The sequence below is a fragment of the Myxocyprinus asiaticus genome, chromosome 5 (assembly GCF_019703515.2).
Source record: "Myxocyprinus asiaticus isolate MX2 ecotype Aquarium Trade chromosome 5, UBuf_Myxa_2, whole genome shotgun sequence".
Taxonomy (NCBI): Eukaryota; Metazoa; Chordata; class Actinopteri; order Cypriniformes; family Catostomidae; genus Myxocyprinus; species Myxocyprinus asiaticus.
In genome coordinates, this window is record NC_059348.1 from 29,579,768 (window position 1) to 29,594,544 (window position 14,777).

At 37.0% G+C, this 14,777-nt stretch overlaps 1 protein-coding gene and 1 pseudogene across 2 annotated transcripts; both read right to left on the reverse strand.

Moving 5' to 3' along the window:
* Positions 1-3,019: 3,019 nt before the first annotated feature.
* Positions 3,020-6,475, reverse strand: LOC127440478 (bestrophin-4-like; annotated as a pseudogene).
* Positions 6,476-7,522: 1,047 nt separating this feature from the next.
* LOC127440471 (leucine-rich repeat-containing protein 52-like) lies at positions 7,523-13,209 on the reverse strand. 2 transcript variants are annotated; one of them, XR_007897135.1, is made up of 3 exons: positions 13,069-13,209; positions 8,840-10,284; positions 7,523-8,321 (listed from the first exon to the last, which is right to left on the reverse strand). XR_007897135.1 is itself a non-coding variant. In XM_051697076.1 (2 exons), exons 1-2 carry the CDS (start codon positions 13,079-13,081, stop codon positions 9,095-9,097), a joined length of 1,203 nt encoding a protein of 400 aa, XP_051553036.1. In that variant the 5' UTR covers positions 13,082-13,209; the 3' UTR covers positions 7,523-9,094. The 2 variants fall into 2 exon arrangements, 1 of the variants encoding a protein (XP_051553036.1); XM_051697076.1 differs by having other exon boundaries at positions 7,523-10,284.
* Between the last annotated feature and the right edge of the window lie 1,568 nt (positions 13,210-14,777).

Genomic DNA, 14,777 nt, shown 5'->3' on the forward strand with positions numbered 1-14,777 from the left:
TGGTTCTTTTAATTGTGATGATTTTGGCTCACATTTAACAAAAACCCACCAATTCACCATCTCAAAAAATTAGAATATGGTGACATGCCAATCAGCTAATCAACTCAAAACACCTGCAAAGGTTTCCTGAGCCTTCAAAATGGTCTCTCAGTTTGGTTCACTAGGCTACACAATCATGGGGAAGACTGCTGATCTGACAGTTGTCCAGAAGACAATCATTGACACCCTTCACAAGGAGGGTAAGCCACAAACATTCATTGCCAAAGAAGCTGGCTGTTCACAGAGTGCTGTATCCAAGCATGTTAACAGAAAGTTGAGTGGAAGGAAAAAGTGTGGAAGAAAAAGATGCACAACCAACCAAGAGAACCGCAGCCTTATTATTGTCAAGCAAAATCGATTCAAGAATTTGGGTGAACTTCACAAGGAATGGACTGAGGCTGGGGTCAAGGCATCAAGAGCCACCACACACAGACATGTCAAGGAATTTGGCTACAGTTGTCATATTCCTCTTGTTAATCCACTCCTGAACCACAGACAACGTCAGAGGCGTCTTACCTGGGCTAAGGAGAAGAAGAACTGGACTGTTGCCCAGTGTTCCAAAGTCCTCTTTTTCAGATGAGAGCAAGTTTTGTATTTCATTTGGAAACCAAGGTCCTAGAGTCTGAAGGAAGGGTGGAGAAGCTCATAGCCCAAGTTGCTTGAAGTCCAGTGTTAAGTTTCCACAGTCTGTGATGATTTGGGGTGCAATGTCATCTGCTGGTGTTGGTCCATTGTGTTTTTTGAAAACCAAAGTCACTGCACCCGTTTACCAAGAAATTTTGGAGCACTTCATGCTTCCTTCTGCTGACCAGCTTTTTAAAGATGCTGATTTCATTTTCCAGCAGGATTTGGCACCTGCCCACACTGCCAAAAGCACCAAAAGTTGGTTAAATGACCATGGTGTTGGTGTGCTTGACTGGCCAGCAAACTCACCAGACCTGAACCCCATAGAGAATCTGTGGGGTATTGTCAAGAGGAAAATGAGAAACAAGAGACCAATAAATGCAGATGAGCTGAAGGCCACTGTCAAAGAAACCTGGGCTTCCATACCACCTCAGCAGTGCCACAAACTGATCACCTCCATGCCACGCCGAATTGAGGCAGTAATTAAAGCAAAAGGAGCCCCTACCAAGTATTGAGTACATATACAGTAAATGAACATACTTTCCAGAAGGCCAACAATTCACTAAAAATGTTTTTTTTTATTGGTCTTATGATGTATTCTAATTTTTTGAGATAGTGAATTGGTGGGTTTTTGTTAAATGTGAGCCAAAATCATCACAATTAAAAGAACCAAAGACTTAAACTACTTCAGTCTGTGTGCATTGAATTTATTTAATACACCAGTTTCACAATTTGAGTTGAATTACTGAAATAAATGAACTTTTCCACGACATTCTAATTTATTGAGATGCACCTGTATATACACACACACACACACACAGGGTTTGGAGGGTTACTTTTGAAATGTATTCCACTACAAATTACAGAATACATGCTGTAAAATTTTATTTGTAACGTATTCCGTTAGATTACTCAAGGTCAGTAACATATTCTAAATACTCTGGATTACTTCTTCAGCACTGGTAGATTTTATTACTTGTTTTGACTATAAAAACTCTGCCAGAACAGTAAGACAAAATACACATGTTAAAAATACATTCTCTGAAAAACCTAAATATCCTATGCTTATGTGTTGTTTCTAAAGCAAGATAAAATAAACTGATCTTGTTTTAAGGATTTTTAGATATTTTTACAGGAAAACAATTCTAAAATTATTATCAATAATACAATCAAAGGTCTTACTAGAAAAAAAGAAATTATGATCCAACGTGAATTTTCTTGAAAGAAATGTAAGGTTTATTTCTATTTCTTCTGCTCCAAACTTACTTCAAACTAACTTCTCTGTCTGCTCGTATGAATGTAACACATCATAAGAAAGTGTTTCACCGCTGTTCAAATGCACTTTGGATCGCATCATTTATATGTATAAATGTTTTCCATCTGAAAGGACTAAATATTAAATGAAACAAATGACAATAAAATGCAAAGTAATCTCTTCAGTAATCAAAATACTTTTTGAATGTAACTGATTTCTAATTACCAATGATTTAAATTGTAACTGTAGTGGAATACAGTTACTTATATTTTGTATTTTAAATACGTAATCCCGTTACATGTATTCCGTTACTCCCCAACCCATGTTACCCAATATTCAATTCTGAAATGTGGCATTCAACTCTGTTACTTAACTGTTTTATTACAAAATGAAAAAATAAAATAAAATGCTATGAAATTGGGATAGAATCTGGCTTGTGACTTTGTTATTGCAAATATAAATTACATGAATATGGTCATTATTTTTTAACAAAATATAAATTATTTTGACATGTAAGCATTGATTTCAAAGGGGGGGGGGGTGTACTTTTGTATAGACATTAAAAATAATATATTAATATATTAATAACAATATTCAAAGAATTGAAGAAATTTTAGAAGCAGTGTTGAGAAACATGCAGCCATTGTCCACAAAAACACTTGGCCTGAGAATTTCCTTAATGGCACTGCAATTGTTTTTTTCACCTTCATGAACTTAAAAGTCAATACTAACATCTTTGATTCAAGATATGTTTACTGTTGAAAAATAAATAAATAAATAAATAATAATAATAATAATAATAATAATAATATATATATATATATATATATATATATATATATATATATATATATATATATATAATTCTATAGTTAACCAAATGGAAAAATATCAGTAATATGTATATTGGCAGTGTCAACATCACATGAAATTTATGTGAAGATTAAGCCATTGGGAAAATGCTTCTGTATTTTGACCTTTTCCCTAATATATAAACCTGGGTAGTTTATTTTGCTGTCTGAAATTATTAAAAAAGTATTACAGCTTATCATTTTACCTCATTTTATGTCATGTGTTGATCCCATGAAGATTGGCTTCATAGTGGCAGAAGGATGTGAGGGGCCCTTATCCACCCAGTATTTGCACTTCTCAAGGGGAGGAAGGTTTTGGTATATGTCATCTACAGCATAGAAACCTATTAAAAACAAATGTTGCCATAAGTGCTTATGATTATTTATCTGAGTCCTTTGAAAGGGGGAGGGAATTTATTTATTTACTGACCTGAATGTTTCGATCTATATGTTGGTTAGTTTCAAAATCATCATCATCTTCTCCAAATGGGTTGATAATAAGTTCCCCTACCTTCAAGAACACAAAATCTACACTTGACATGTTGCAGCCTTGATCTTCAGGAAAAATTACATGTTTTGTATTACAATGTATAGAGCATGCTACTCCATCATACCTTTAACCAGCCCGCATAAAATAAGAATTTCAGTAGAGTGAAAACTGGAACATACAGGTCCAGATGAACTCTGTACTCATCACGATTCTCAGATTTCACAAACTGTCACCCAGATAGACAGAATGTAAATTAGGAGTACACAGCCAGGGTCACAACCTGCATCAAGACACAATTTAGATGACGTGAGGGGCATACATTAAGCCATACCCAAGATCATTTGTATAAGCATTCTGTGATAAGTAGTCTGTGAAAGATGTTTCACCTGTGTGTACACCAAGGGAATGCTGATCCAGTCATAGTGGAAGAGCATGCTGCATTTTGACTTGTAGTTATTCAGCTCCTGACACATAAGAGGGAAGCTGTTATTGTGCCTTTATTACATGTATGCCTCATTTTGACCTGTTTAAACATCCTTACATCCATAAGCAATCTCAAGGCTATATCATCTTTCACATGCCCTTCTTGCTTGTGATGCCAGGTTTACAAACCATGTAAGTGGCATCCAGTATTTGTTAAAATCAGAGTACAGATGGTTTAGTTTCTTGAGCTCCTCTGCAGTCATGAATCCTGTGTGCAAAACAATGTATGAAATAAATATTTTCTGGTTAATAATTGCTAACAATTACAAGAATTCACTGTATGATCAACATTTTGTCATATTAAGTGCAAATAAGTCAATTGGAACAGCAAATACAGTGGCTGTTGACTTGATTAGATTAATTTTGACCTTTGTTAGAAACCCTTGGGGGAAAAGGAATCCAGTCCTTGTTTTCAAATTCATCCCAATAATTTTCAGAAACAAAGTTAAGAAATCTTATCTACCTCCACAATGTCCACCAGAGTTGGGAATTGCTTGTGCACTTGTGTACTAATGGAGCACAGGATAAGAACTGATGAGAGATTTGCGTACCTCATCAGGGTGCGCCTCAGCAGACGCCCTCTTTCATTGGTGCCATGAACATTCCCAGATACAACCATCATCAAGTTATCTGGCAGGGGACAGCTTGTATTGTATACATCACTGAAACACCTGTGTGACATAGAAGCCTAAAAAGGACCACTGACCATTTTATCTAAGGAATCCATTAGTTAACTATTTATGTTGCTATGGCCAAAAAAAGTTGCTATGATACACTTTTGTTCACCAAGAACAAAGGACATAGGGATGAGTTTAGCAAACTTGTTGCAATGACATGCAAGTTGCTCAAACAGATCCTGTTGTTCATTGTTGAGGATACACCTGTACGACATGGGTTCTTCAAAAACACAAATACAATTTCCCTAAGTTTGCCTGAAAAAGCTAACATTCTGTTATTCTACAAGCTTGTTTCTGGGTCCATTAGTCAAGACCAAATTTTCTAACATTAACTCCCTAGAACTTTCAAGCTTCATCCACCAAACCTGGAACAGACCTTCAGACTGTTCTGCTATGTCAAAAAAATTTTTTTAAAATCCCACAGAATTACATTGACAGAACTTTTGTGAATTCAAACTCCAACTGTCAATTCAACAATTCAAATGTAAACAAACCCATAAAAGGCCTCTACTCTGCTTTAAGCAGAGAGTATTTAGCAGAGACGGGCCACTTCTATCTAAATGAATGGGAGAAATTGGAACGCTCAACCAAGAAGCGCTCAACGGTCAACGAATGTAGAAAGGAAGTCAGGTAGAAGGGCCAATCACCTTTTAGATACAGACATTGCCTATCAATCAACTCGCTAACACGTGTGCGCATTAGCTATACAAGCCAGGAAAATTGCGTGTATTAGCGTAATATGAGTTAAAGAAGCACAATGTATGATTTCAATATTATCACATTTACTTGCTGATTTGAAATATGTTCTTTGATCGTAATCTTCACCAACCGTTTTTGAGATTTCTGTGTTCCCCCATTCAAGTAGATAGGAGCTGCATTGGCATGACTGGAAATAGCTTCCCAAGAGTATTCCAAAGATGGCTGACAGTGGACTGACTTGCTAGAGAGACTCTCTTTCTCTCTATATATACATATCTCTATCTCTATCTATCTATAATGTATAGGTATATCTCAGATGGTTTATCTAACTATCTGATAATATTTTTATCTAGCTATCTATCTAGCAAGCAGGAGGTTTGTCTTACTGTAATGTTTGTTTAACTGTCAAACTTTTAAAACTAGTTTACATTTTCAGACAAGGCTTGTCAAGCTAACATCAAAGGTTGTCTTGACAAACTGTACCTATCTAGTTTATTTACTGCAAGTGTTGCCATCTAATCTTTTGTATTTAGCACACTCGTTGGGTTCTTTATCATCCATCCTGGACTTATTGTTCCAACCTGCACACTGTAGTAGAGTAGAGCCTGGAGGTACCATCACAACATGGCATTTTCTAGAATCTTCAGTTGTGGTATGATCTTCCAAGCTCTACTTTATGGGCCTCTCACAATCCTCAAGAAAGACATAAGGCAGCACTTCCATGATTACCTAAATCATAACCCTCTATACTAAGGCACTTTCCGTTCTCATTCTGCCTTAAAAATGAACTTCTACTCTACTCTCTATCATATGCTATTCAGTCTCTTAATTAGCTTGTAGCCTATCGTTCTGGTTAACCTTGTAAGTTTGTCTAACAGCATTTCTAATGTTGTTAATAAGTTTAAGTAATTTGTCTGGATACAATTGTCATTCTAATGATTAAGTGTAAATGAAGGTTATTGGCACATTTGATCAGATTATTAGAAAGATCTGAACTTAAAAATTTTATGGTACCTGTATAAAACACTGAAGAAGCTGTACAGCAAACAGAAGACGAGGAATTCTCAGTAAAAAAATAGCTTGTAAATGCTTCCTCTCCACCTGAAGAGCAACTTTGTGAACCCTCCAAACCTAGCATTTGCCACCTTAAGAGTGTAGGACACAGTCATGATACACTAGGAACAACACAAAGAATTTACTTAAAAAAGTTTCTACTATGTAGTCACACTTTTGTTATTGTAGTACAAGTAATTCTTACCTCAGTGTTTCAAGCCCATCGACTATTAGAGAGAAATTTCACCTTTTGTTTTCGCCAAAAAAACTATTACAATCCTTTGAACGAGAATAAGAATTAGACAGTTCTCTGATTGCAGAAAAATCAATATCACTAGGCGGCGGTAGCACACACAGTGAACTGGCAGAACAAGCAGTAGCCTACCATCAAACCATAATGTATTGTTCAATGATTATTTACCCCCAGACTTCACTTTGGGATACTGTTTTCAAGCTGAACTCAATGAGGTGAGAAGAAACGGAATAAAAAGTTCCTATAGGTATACTGTGTAGTAGTAGCTACATTCAACAATGAAACCGTAGGCATCCCTTATTAAACTTAATTAAAAACTTGATTAGCAGAAGCAATAATTTACAGGAGATAATGCAATTGCATTAAAAGGGCACATATTTTAAAGTGGTTCTTAAATTTGCCATAGACATGAGTGGGTCACTTCCAGCACACAGTGTTTGAAGAGGAAATTTTGTGAAGGAAATGTCACATCTTCACTGTCCCTAAAGAATCTTTGAATGGTTCTTTGGAATTCCTCCATTCAGCAATGGATTAAGTATTAAACTTAAAAACTATCTATCTATATATGCTGCACATTCAGCAATCAAGGGGCAGCTTTGTTTGAGTCCGGGTAACAAGTTTCTTTGTTTTAGTGAAATACGACCCTCTTGGTAAGTCCTTAATTAAATGTCTTGAACTAATGAATTCTTAATGATCATAATTGCAATGTTCTTATAGTGATGCAACTTCTAAATGATAGACCAGTGCTGTATAAAGCTCTTGTTTGCGAGTGTAATCGTGTGCCTGTTAGAACAGGGTTTTAAAATAGATATTCACAACTCTAAAGTACACACAGACCCCACAATTTAATGCTCTCTCCTCAGGTATGGCAGGAAGAGATGCCTATGAGTCCATTAGTGTGCCCAGTTTTATTGTTTCTGAGTAACCCAATGCTTTAATTACAAAATCCCACACAAGAGGAAATCAGAGGTTTTTATTACTGCTGAGTGATTTCAGCCACCGATGAATGTGCTGGGTCATTATGGGGGCCCAGTGTTGTGGAATATCGAAGTCCTTTTCCCTCTCTGCAAGAAAACTCTCGAAGTCAAGGAGTTCCAGATGTCAAAGGTTAGGCTTTATTGAGCAAAACAACAAAACCTGAGGTGCCAGCTGTTCATCTGACTATCCTGTTCAAACCTCTCATTTTTATAAATTACTGTTATCACCTTTAAGCCAGTAAACGTACATTTCTTTTATCTTAGCCAATGGGCATGCTTCCCCACTTTTTGCCACCATTATTTAACAGACCTTCTGACTTCTATCTAATGGTGGAATACTGGCAACCAATCCATTTTTAAAAACTACTTTTTTTTTTGGTAATTTTTAGGTAAGCTAAGACAGCATGCGTGTGTTTTTCATAGCAATAGTCACGTAGGCCTTACAGCCTTGTGTACATGTTCCTGGTTTTCATAATGCCCAGGCTACTTCTATACAAATATCTTTTCTATGTTTAATAAAAATATACTATACCAGAAGCAGATAAATGTGTCTTGTGAAGGCCAGTGTGAGACTCTGAAAGTGGTATATTCATGTCATATTTAATCAAATTATATTGTCCCTTAGGGCAAATGTGTCCAAGAACAATTAACAAATTTTAAATTTTTATATTAAAGAGTTTATTGTATTGCATATAAATTTAATGTTGTGCATTTGCATTAGAGTGTAGATTTTGCAATTAAGACTAAAAGAAATGAACATAAGCCTTTAAAACATTAATGTTTGTCCAATAAATTTTTGAAGCCAAGAGTAGTGCCTTTCACACTTTAAGGATTACCTATTAATACTCAAATTAAATTCATACAGAAATTATTTTCCAGTGGAACTCCACACATCCATAATTCCAAGTATCCTTTTGTTACTAAAAAAAGAGAAAAGATAAAGAAGTCCTTTTTAGATATTGGCCTAGATTTGTTGTTCTACCATTTCATTTATAGAATGACCATAAACATAAAAAAAGAAAAAAAAAAAAGAGAAACATGCCAAACTCTCAAACACTGTAATAAACGTTTTGTCAAGTAACCTAAAAAATATGCTTCATGTGGTAAGTAACAAATGTTATTTAATCTAAATCAACCAGACCATTTAGGTTATACAAATAATATTACATTTTAAGAGTTACATCAAGTAATAGATAGAGAATTGCAGGTCTCTAGAATTTATCCATGAATGCAAATATATGATAAAGAAAATTATTGTTCTCCTTTACAATTATATTTTATGCAACAACAAATACATATGCACTGCAACTGAATGTGAAACACAAAGTAATATTATGATAATAAAACGTTCGCAAAACTTATTTTTTGCAGGAGGACATACAGTATAAAAATCTCAATATAACGAAACTATCCAGGTGACAGCTATATGATAGCTTACCTTGACAACAGACCGAGTCTGCAAACAGCTCCATTTGACACATTATCAGTGCAGTAATTAATTCATGTTGTACGCAAAAGGAATGGTTTTGCATTGGTGCAGTCACTTCCTTTACAACATTTGTTGTACTTTTTGCATCCAAAGAAAAGTTTAACAACATTGTTGTTTAACAAAATTGAACAACATAGACAAAAAAAAAAAAAATAATAATAATAATAATAATCCCATATATAAAATGAGGGCATTCCTTTAATGTCATGAGAGGTCCACACTCTCATACTCAGCATGGTCTGAATCCTCAATTTCAATCCCTGGTACTAAGCTGTAGTATTCAGTGGACTGAGTCAGGTACGCTTTCTCCCGATCAGCTGAGTCCTTCATCACCTCGCTCACACTCACTGCATCCAGGTCCTGCTTGCCTGCAGTCCCTTTAGTGGAGCAAGTGGACGGTGGACGGGCCAGCGAGTCCACAGAGCCCAGTTTGATCTCCACTTCCTCATAGATGTCCTGAGTGCTGTCTAGCAGGGTGGACGAGGGCTGAAGTATCATCTGGTTCCTCAGTATGACCTCCTTTCCACTGTCTACAGATGCTGGTGACTCCCCAGTGGGCAGTTTGGCATGTGGCCACCATCTATTGCACTGTGAGCTGCTAGACCTTTTGCGAGCTGGACTGAATGACAGGGTCTCTTTCCTTTTCTTCTTCCTGCCACAGCACCAGCAGAGCACCAAACTGAGGAGAAGGAGAAGAGGAAGAAGAATGAAGAGAGCCGTCAGGTTGGCCAAGTGGCACACGTCACTAGTCTGCAAAGACCATACCGCCCGTCCTGCAAGATTTTGAGGAGAGGCACAGGTCAGATTAACAACTAGACCCTGAAAGATGCTAGAGTTTTCATGTCGACCACCCTGGAGCCCTTCCCACAGTGTGCATGTGCAAGCCCAGGGATTTTCAAAGAGCTCCAGATGTTGTAGAGAAGGCTTAAAGAGTGAGCCTGGGAGAGAGCTCAGCTGGTTCCGTCCAAGGATCAGCACCCGCAGATTGTCGGAGTTCTGCAGAAATCGGTCGGGTAGATGCGTCAGATAATTAATTCCCAGGTCCAGCACTTCCAGACTATAGGCTTTGGTGAGGAAGTCAGCTGGAAGAGATGACAGTCTGTTCTGGCTAAGATATAGCTCTCTCAAGGAAGTCTCTCCAACTTCACTGTGATCAATGTGACTGATATTACAGTTAGTCAGATCCAAAACTTGCAGGTGTGTCTGTAATGAAAAAGCCACCCAAGGCACCTGGTTGAATGTGGATCCTGAGTTGTTTAAGCAGCAGGTGTCCTTAGGTATATCTGATGGAAATTGAGTCAAAATGGTGGCTGCTGGACACCCACATTCCCCAGATCTTCCTTCAGGCATGAGCACCATGAGGAGAGTGAACAATCCCCAAAATAAGGTAAGTCCTACAAGAGAGTAACACAAGTATAAGATAAAATGTTACATTTGTCACATTTACGTTACAATACCAGTTAAATATTTGGACAGTGGACACACTTGACTGAATTTATGCTTTTCCTGATCTTAACCCTTTTGATATAAAGACTTGTGCTTACATGCTTGAATTTAGTTTTGTACACAATTTATGGATGAGTTGGACAGTTAAGGATAAGCAGCCAACAAGTGCATACATGGAAACTCCTTCAATACTGTTTAAAAAGCATCCCAGGTGGACACTTCATAAAGCTGGTTAAGAGAAATGCACAGAGTGTGCAGAGCCGTAATAGGCAAAGGGTGGAAATCATGAAGAAGTTAAAATATAAGATACTTAGATTTTTTTATACTTTTTTGAACGTTTTGATTTAGCATTTGGTAAGAACCAATATACTTCCATTTGTGTTATTTCATAGCTGTGATTATTCAAAAATGTGGTAAATGGAACTAATAAAGTAGGTGTGTCCAAACGTTTGACTGGCAGTGAAAGATGAAGAGTGCAATTTCAACATTACTAGCCGCACCATCAGAATGGCAAAAATAACAATTTCCCCAAACTTTTACCGCCCCTTCTGTCCTGCCCCATCTTCCAGTGTTTGTACAATCAGGTAGTCCTGTCCCAAACATTGGTTGAGCCAGAAGTTTTCAAATCAATGTTTTTCGGTAAGTGAACCAACAAATTGCTTTTAGGAGAAAGTACTTTAACAATGAAAAAATTACACACTTCACAGAGGTCATACTACATCTTATTCTACATATACTGTATATCTGAAGAGCTGAATATACCAAATGTCTCATGCATGCCTAATCTTTTCTCTCTCTTTCTGTTATGTTCTAGGTTGACCTCCAGGGATCTGTTAGCTCAGGTTGAGCAGAGAGCTAAAGATACCATTTGCATAGTAACACTGCTGGGTCTTCGACACTGTTGTCATTTGTGTGAGAGCTGGCATGGTGATGAGTTGACTCTGGGATCATGAGTCCATGGAGAAACAGCTTATCTGGAAACCATGTGCCTCACGGTTGGTTGGAAACCGAACAAATACATGGCAAGCATATCCTTTGATGGCTGAGGTGCAAGACAATGAGTCTCCATCAGCTAGTGCTTTACTGTTCATGTACTAAACATAAGAATATACTATAAATTCTAAAGCTATGAAAACATTTAATTTATGCATGCACTGATTATTGACCTGTCATCACTGCCTTTAGAACAATAGGACATTCATCCGTTTTACTTTTTTTTTCAGTAAATTGTTACTTTTATTAGTTTTTAATATTGACATGGTTTCAGCAATTTGGTAATTGTCGTTTAATTTAAGAAATTATAATACATTTTGTTGTCTTTTAGAGAACTTTGTATCAATATCTTTTTTCCTGCACTGCAGAGGACTGCACATCTTAAATCCAGCAGTATAGCACTGGCATCCAACTTTCCTGATGTAACCAGTGGAAGTAGAATGTGCATACCCTCTGACAACACAGAGGATCCACACCAGGAACGAGGCATGAGAAACCAGGCCAACCATTCAGTACTGCTGAAACACTCATTTCATTATAGATATTATCAACAGGTGTTTGTTTACCCATCACCAGCCTTAATACAACTGTAACTATAACCATTTGGGAATTTCATCTGTCCATGTGCAGAATATGTCATAAATCCAGATTTAATAAAGGCAATCAAAAAGTTAGCTAATATTATAATAAGAGCAATAACATGGAATAGAGCAGTTCCATTTAGAGATTTAATCTAAGATGCCCAGTCCCACATTAAGTCCATAAATTCATAAAGTGCTCTAAATTCTTTCTTTTAAGCACTTATTGCCATTTGAGGGAAACGATGTTAGCTTAAATTACCTCTTGGCATCAACTCAGCAAGCAAGTCCTAACAAAACAAGAGCCCAAATTTTGAGCCAAGAAGATAAGTGCTGATCTCTGTTACAAACACACACGTTTGTTTCACTATATTAGTGAGGAAATGACGCAATGGTTTGTATACAGCTGAGGTTTTCCTTTACATATGAGTGGATCTAACTAAACCAGCCTTCGACACTGCATGAGAACACAATTTCTGAGCAATTATTTCTGAATGACTATTGATTGCTGTCAACAACAATCAGACAACCTAGTGTTCTTTATGTGCTCTGGAATAAATAAGCATGTCAACTGATTTTCTTTAAAATCACGTCAGGCATTCTGACTGATTGAGTTATCCGTGTATTGTGTAAAGAGGATCAATTCTGTGGGGTTAAAGGTAAAAGTGCGTTTGTAGCGCAAGGTTTGTTTTAACTAAAACGGTGAGGAAAGGGAAGAATGTTACATGTACACTAATATGTTACCCTCCTAATGTGTGACCGAATGCATTAAAGCGATGGGTAGGCTATATTCAAACTTACCCCACATGATCTCATGCAACAACAATGCGCTCTGCTACACCCATTCCGCCAATTTCCTCTGAGATAACGGAGCTTTTATTTTACTCAAGCCCAACTTCACAATGGGCCTTGTTAACACTGATGAAATAAAATATAAAAACGCTCGAAACACAATCTAATTTTCATTGCAAAGCTGAAAACGTCAACTTACGACGTGTATTATTATAGAAATGTATTATTATAATGACCAAAAGACCAAATATTCTGCCGGAGCAATATAAACTTCAACTAAAATTCCCTCTGGCAACTACAGTTCATGGATGTATTCAAAGGCAAGCTATAGTGAACTTAGTGCAAATAGTATGTACATGTGACGCTTACCTTCAGGTGTCATTATTGTGAGCTGTTGCTCCTATGATAGAGCTGTCATTCAGATCAGTGCAACACAACAGCGCTGAGGGCAGCTCTGTCGCGTCACTCTACTGTATGTGCGCTGCCTGGGTGTGCTCAGATCTATACAACACAGACTGGAATGTGGAAATTCTGCTTCCTGTGCCTGTTTGTTTGAGAGAGTGTTGGGGGATACAGTAGCTATAGGGAAACTTGGTGACAGAACACAGTGAGAAAAGGGAACGTACCTGAGCAGACTTTCATCGATTGCTTCATGGCGCACTCTCTGGTGCACGCATTAAATCATTGTTTAAAAAAACGTTTGATTCACCTTTCTTGCATAAAATGGACCTCGATCATTAATAAAATAGAAAAAGACATTTAGAAAGTGGTAATTTAAGAGGGCCTAAATTAAACAAGTTGTTTGGAGGCAACATTATGCGACAATGGAAAGAATGAATTGAAGACGGTTTTTGTTTATTATTATTTATTATAAAGTGAAAATGTTGGGGAGTGAGAACGTGTTGGAAGTGACTACATTTTGTGGCTGTCAGAATATTAAAAATGGTTATAAAAAAAAAAAACCCAGCAATGTACAATGCTGTTCAACAATTACTCTAAATTTTGGTTTGAAAAACTTCTGCTGTACTACACAATGTCAAATAATTAAATAATAAGTAAAATAGTTTCCATAGGTAGGCTAACTTTTTTTAAATTTTTTTATTATTACATAAATGGAACATAAATGCTGAAAAAGGTAGATAGTTTAATATAATTTAAAAAAGAAAGCAAAAATGTTCACACTGCAGTGCACCATGCTAGAAGAAAGCTTTCTTTTGTTATTTTCAAAGCCTTCCCTTTATAACTCACCATGTTATTGCCATCTTATATGCATGATGTGCTTGCAAAGTAATAAATAAGGGGTTTGTTACCGAAAGGCAACACTGTGCAATAGAGGGGTGTGCATGTTGAAACATCCTGTTGAGGAATAATCTGCAAAATCTTTTTTTTTTCCTCCACAATTTGGCATGCCCAATTCCCAATGCGCTCTAAATCCTAGTGGTGGTGTAGTGACTCGTCTCAATTGGGGTGGCAGTGGACAAATCCCAGTTGTCTCTGTCTGAGACCTCAATCCGCGCATCTTATCACGTGGCTTGTTGAGCGCCTTACTGCAGAGACATATAGCGTGTGGAGGCTTCAGGCTACCCTCGGCAGCATCCACGCACAACTCATCACGTGCCCCACTGAGAGCGAACCACATTATAGTGACCACAGGAGGTTACCCCATGTGACTCTACCCTCCTTAGCAACCAGGCCAATTTGGTTGTTTAGGAGACCTGGCTGGAGTCACATAATCTGTTCATTCTGATTATATTCTAAACAAAGTGAAAAATGAAGAAAATGTTGCTCCAAAAGCTAAAACTTAATTTTAGAATAATATAATCTCCTAAAGGACTGATTAGTAAAAGTAGAGCTATAATTAGAGTAAAGGTTGAAAAGATTCTATTTAATTTAACTGCAAGGTGGCGGCATACTAATAGTTCATGGTTTTGCGAAGTCTTCCGTAAAACTGCACACTGAAGCAATCAGTGAATGTCCACTTTTATTGCTTGTGTTTTTCTAATGGTAACACTAAACTAGAATGCAAAAATAAATAATTCAAAATGAATAAAAAAGCAATGGTGGCAAGCTCTCTTTCC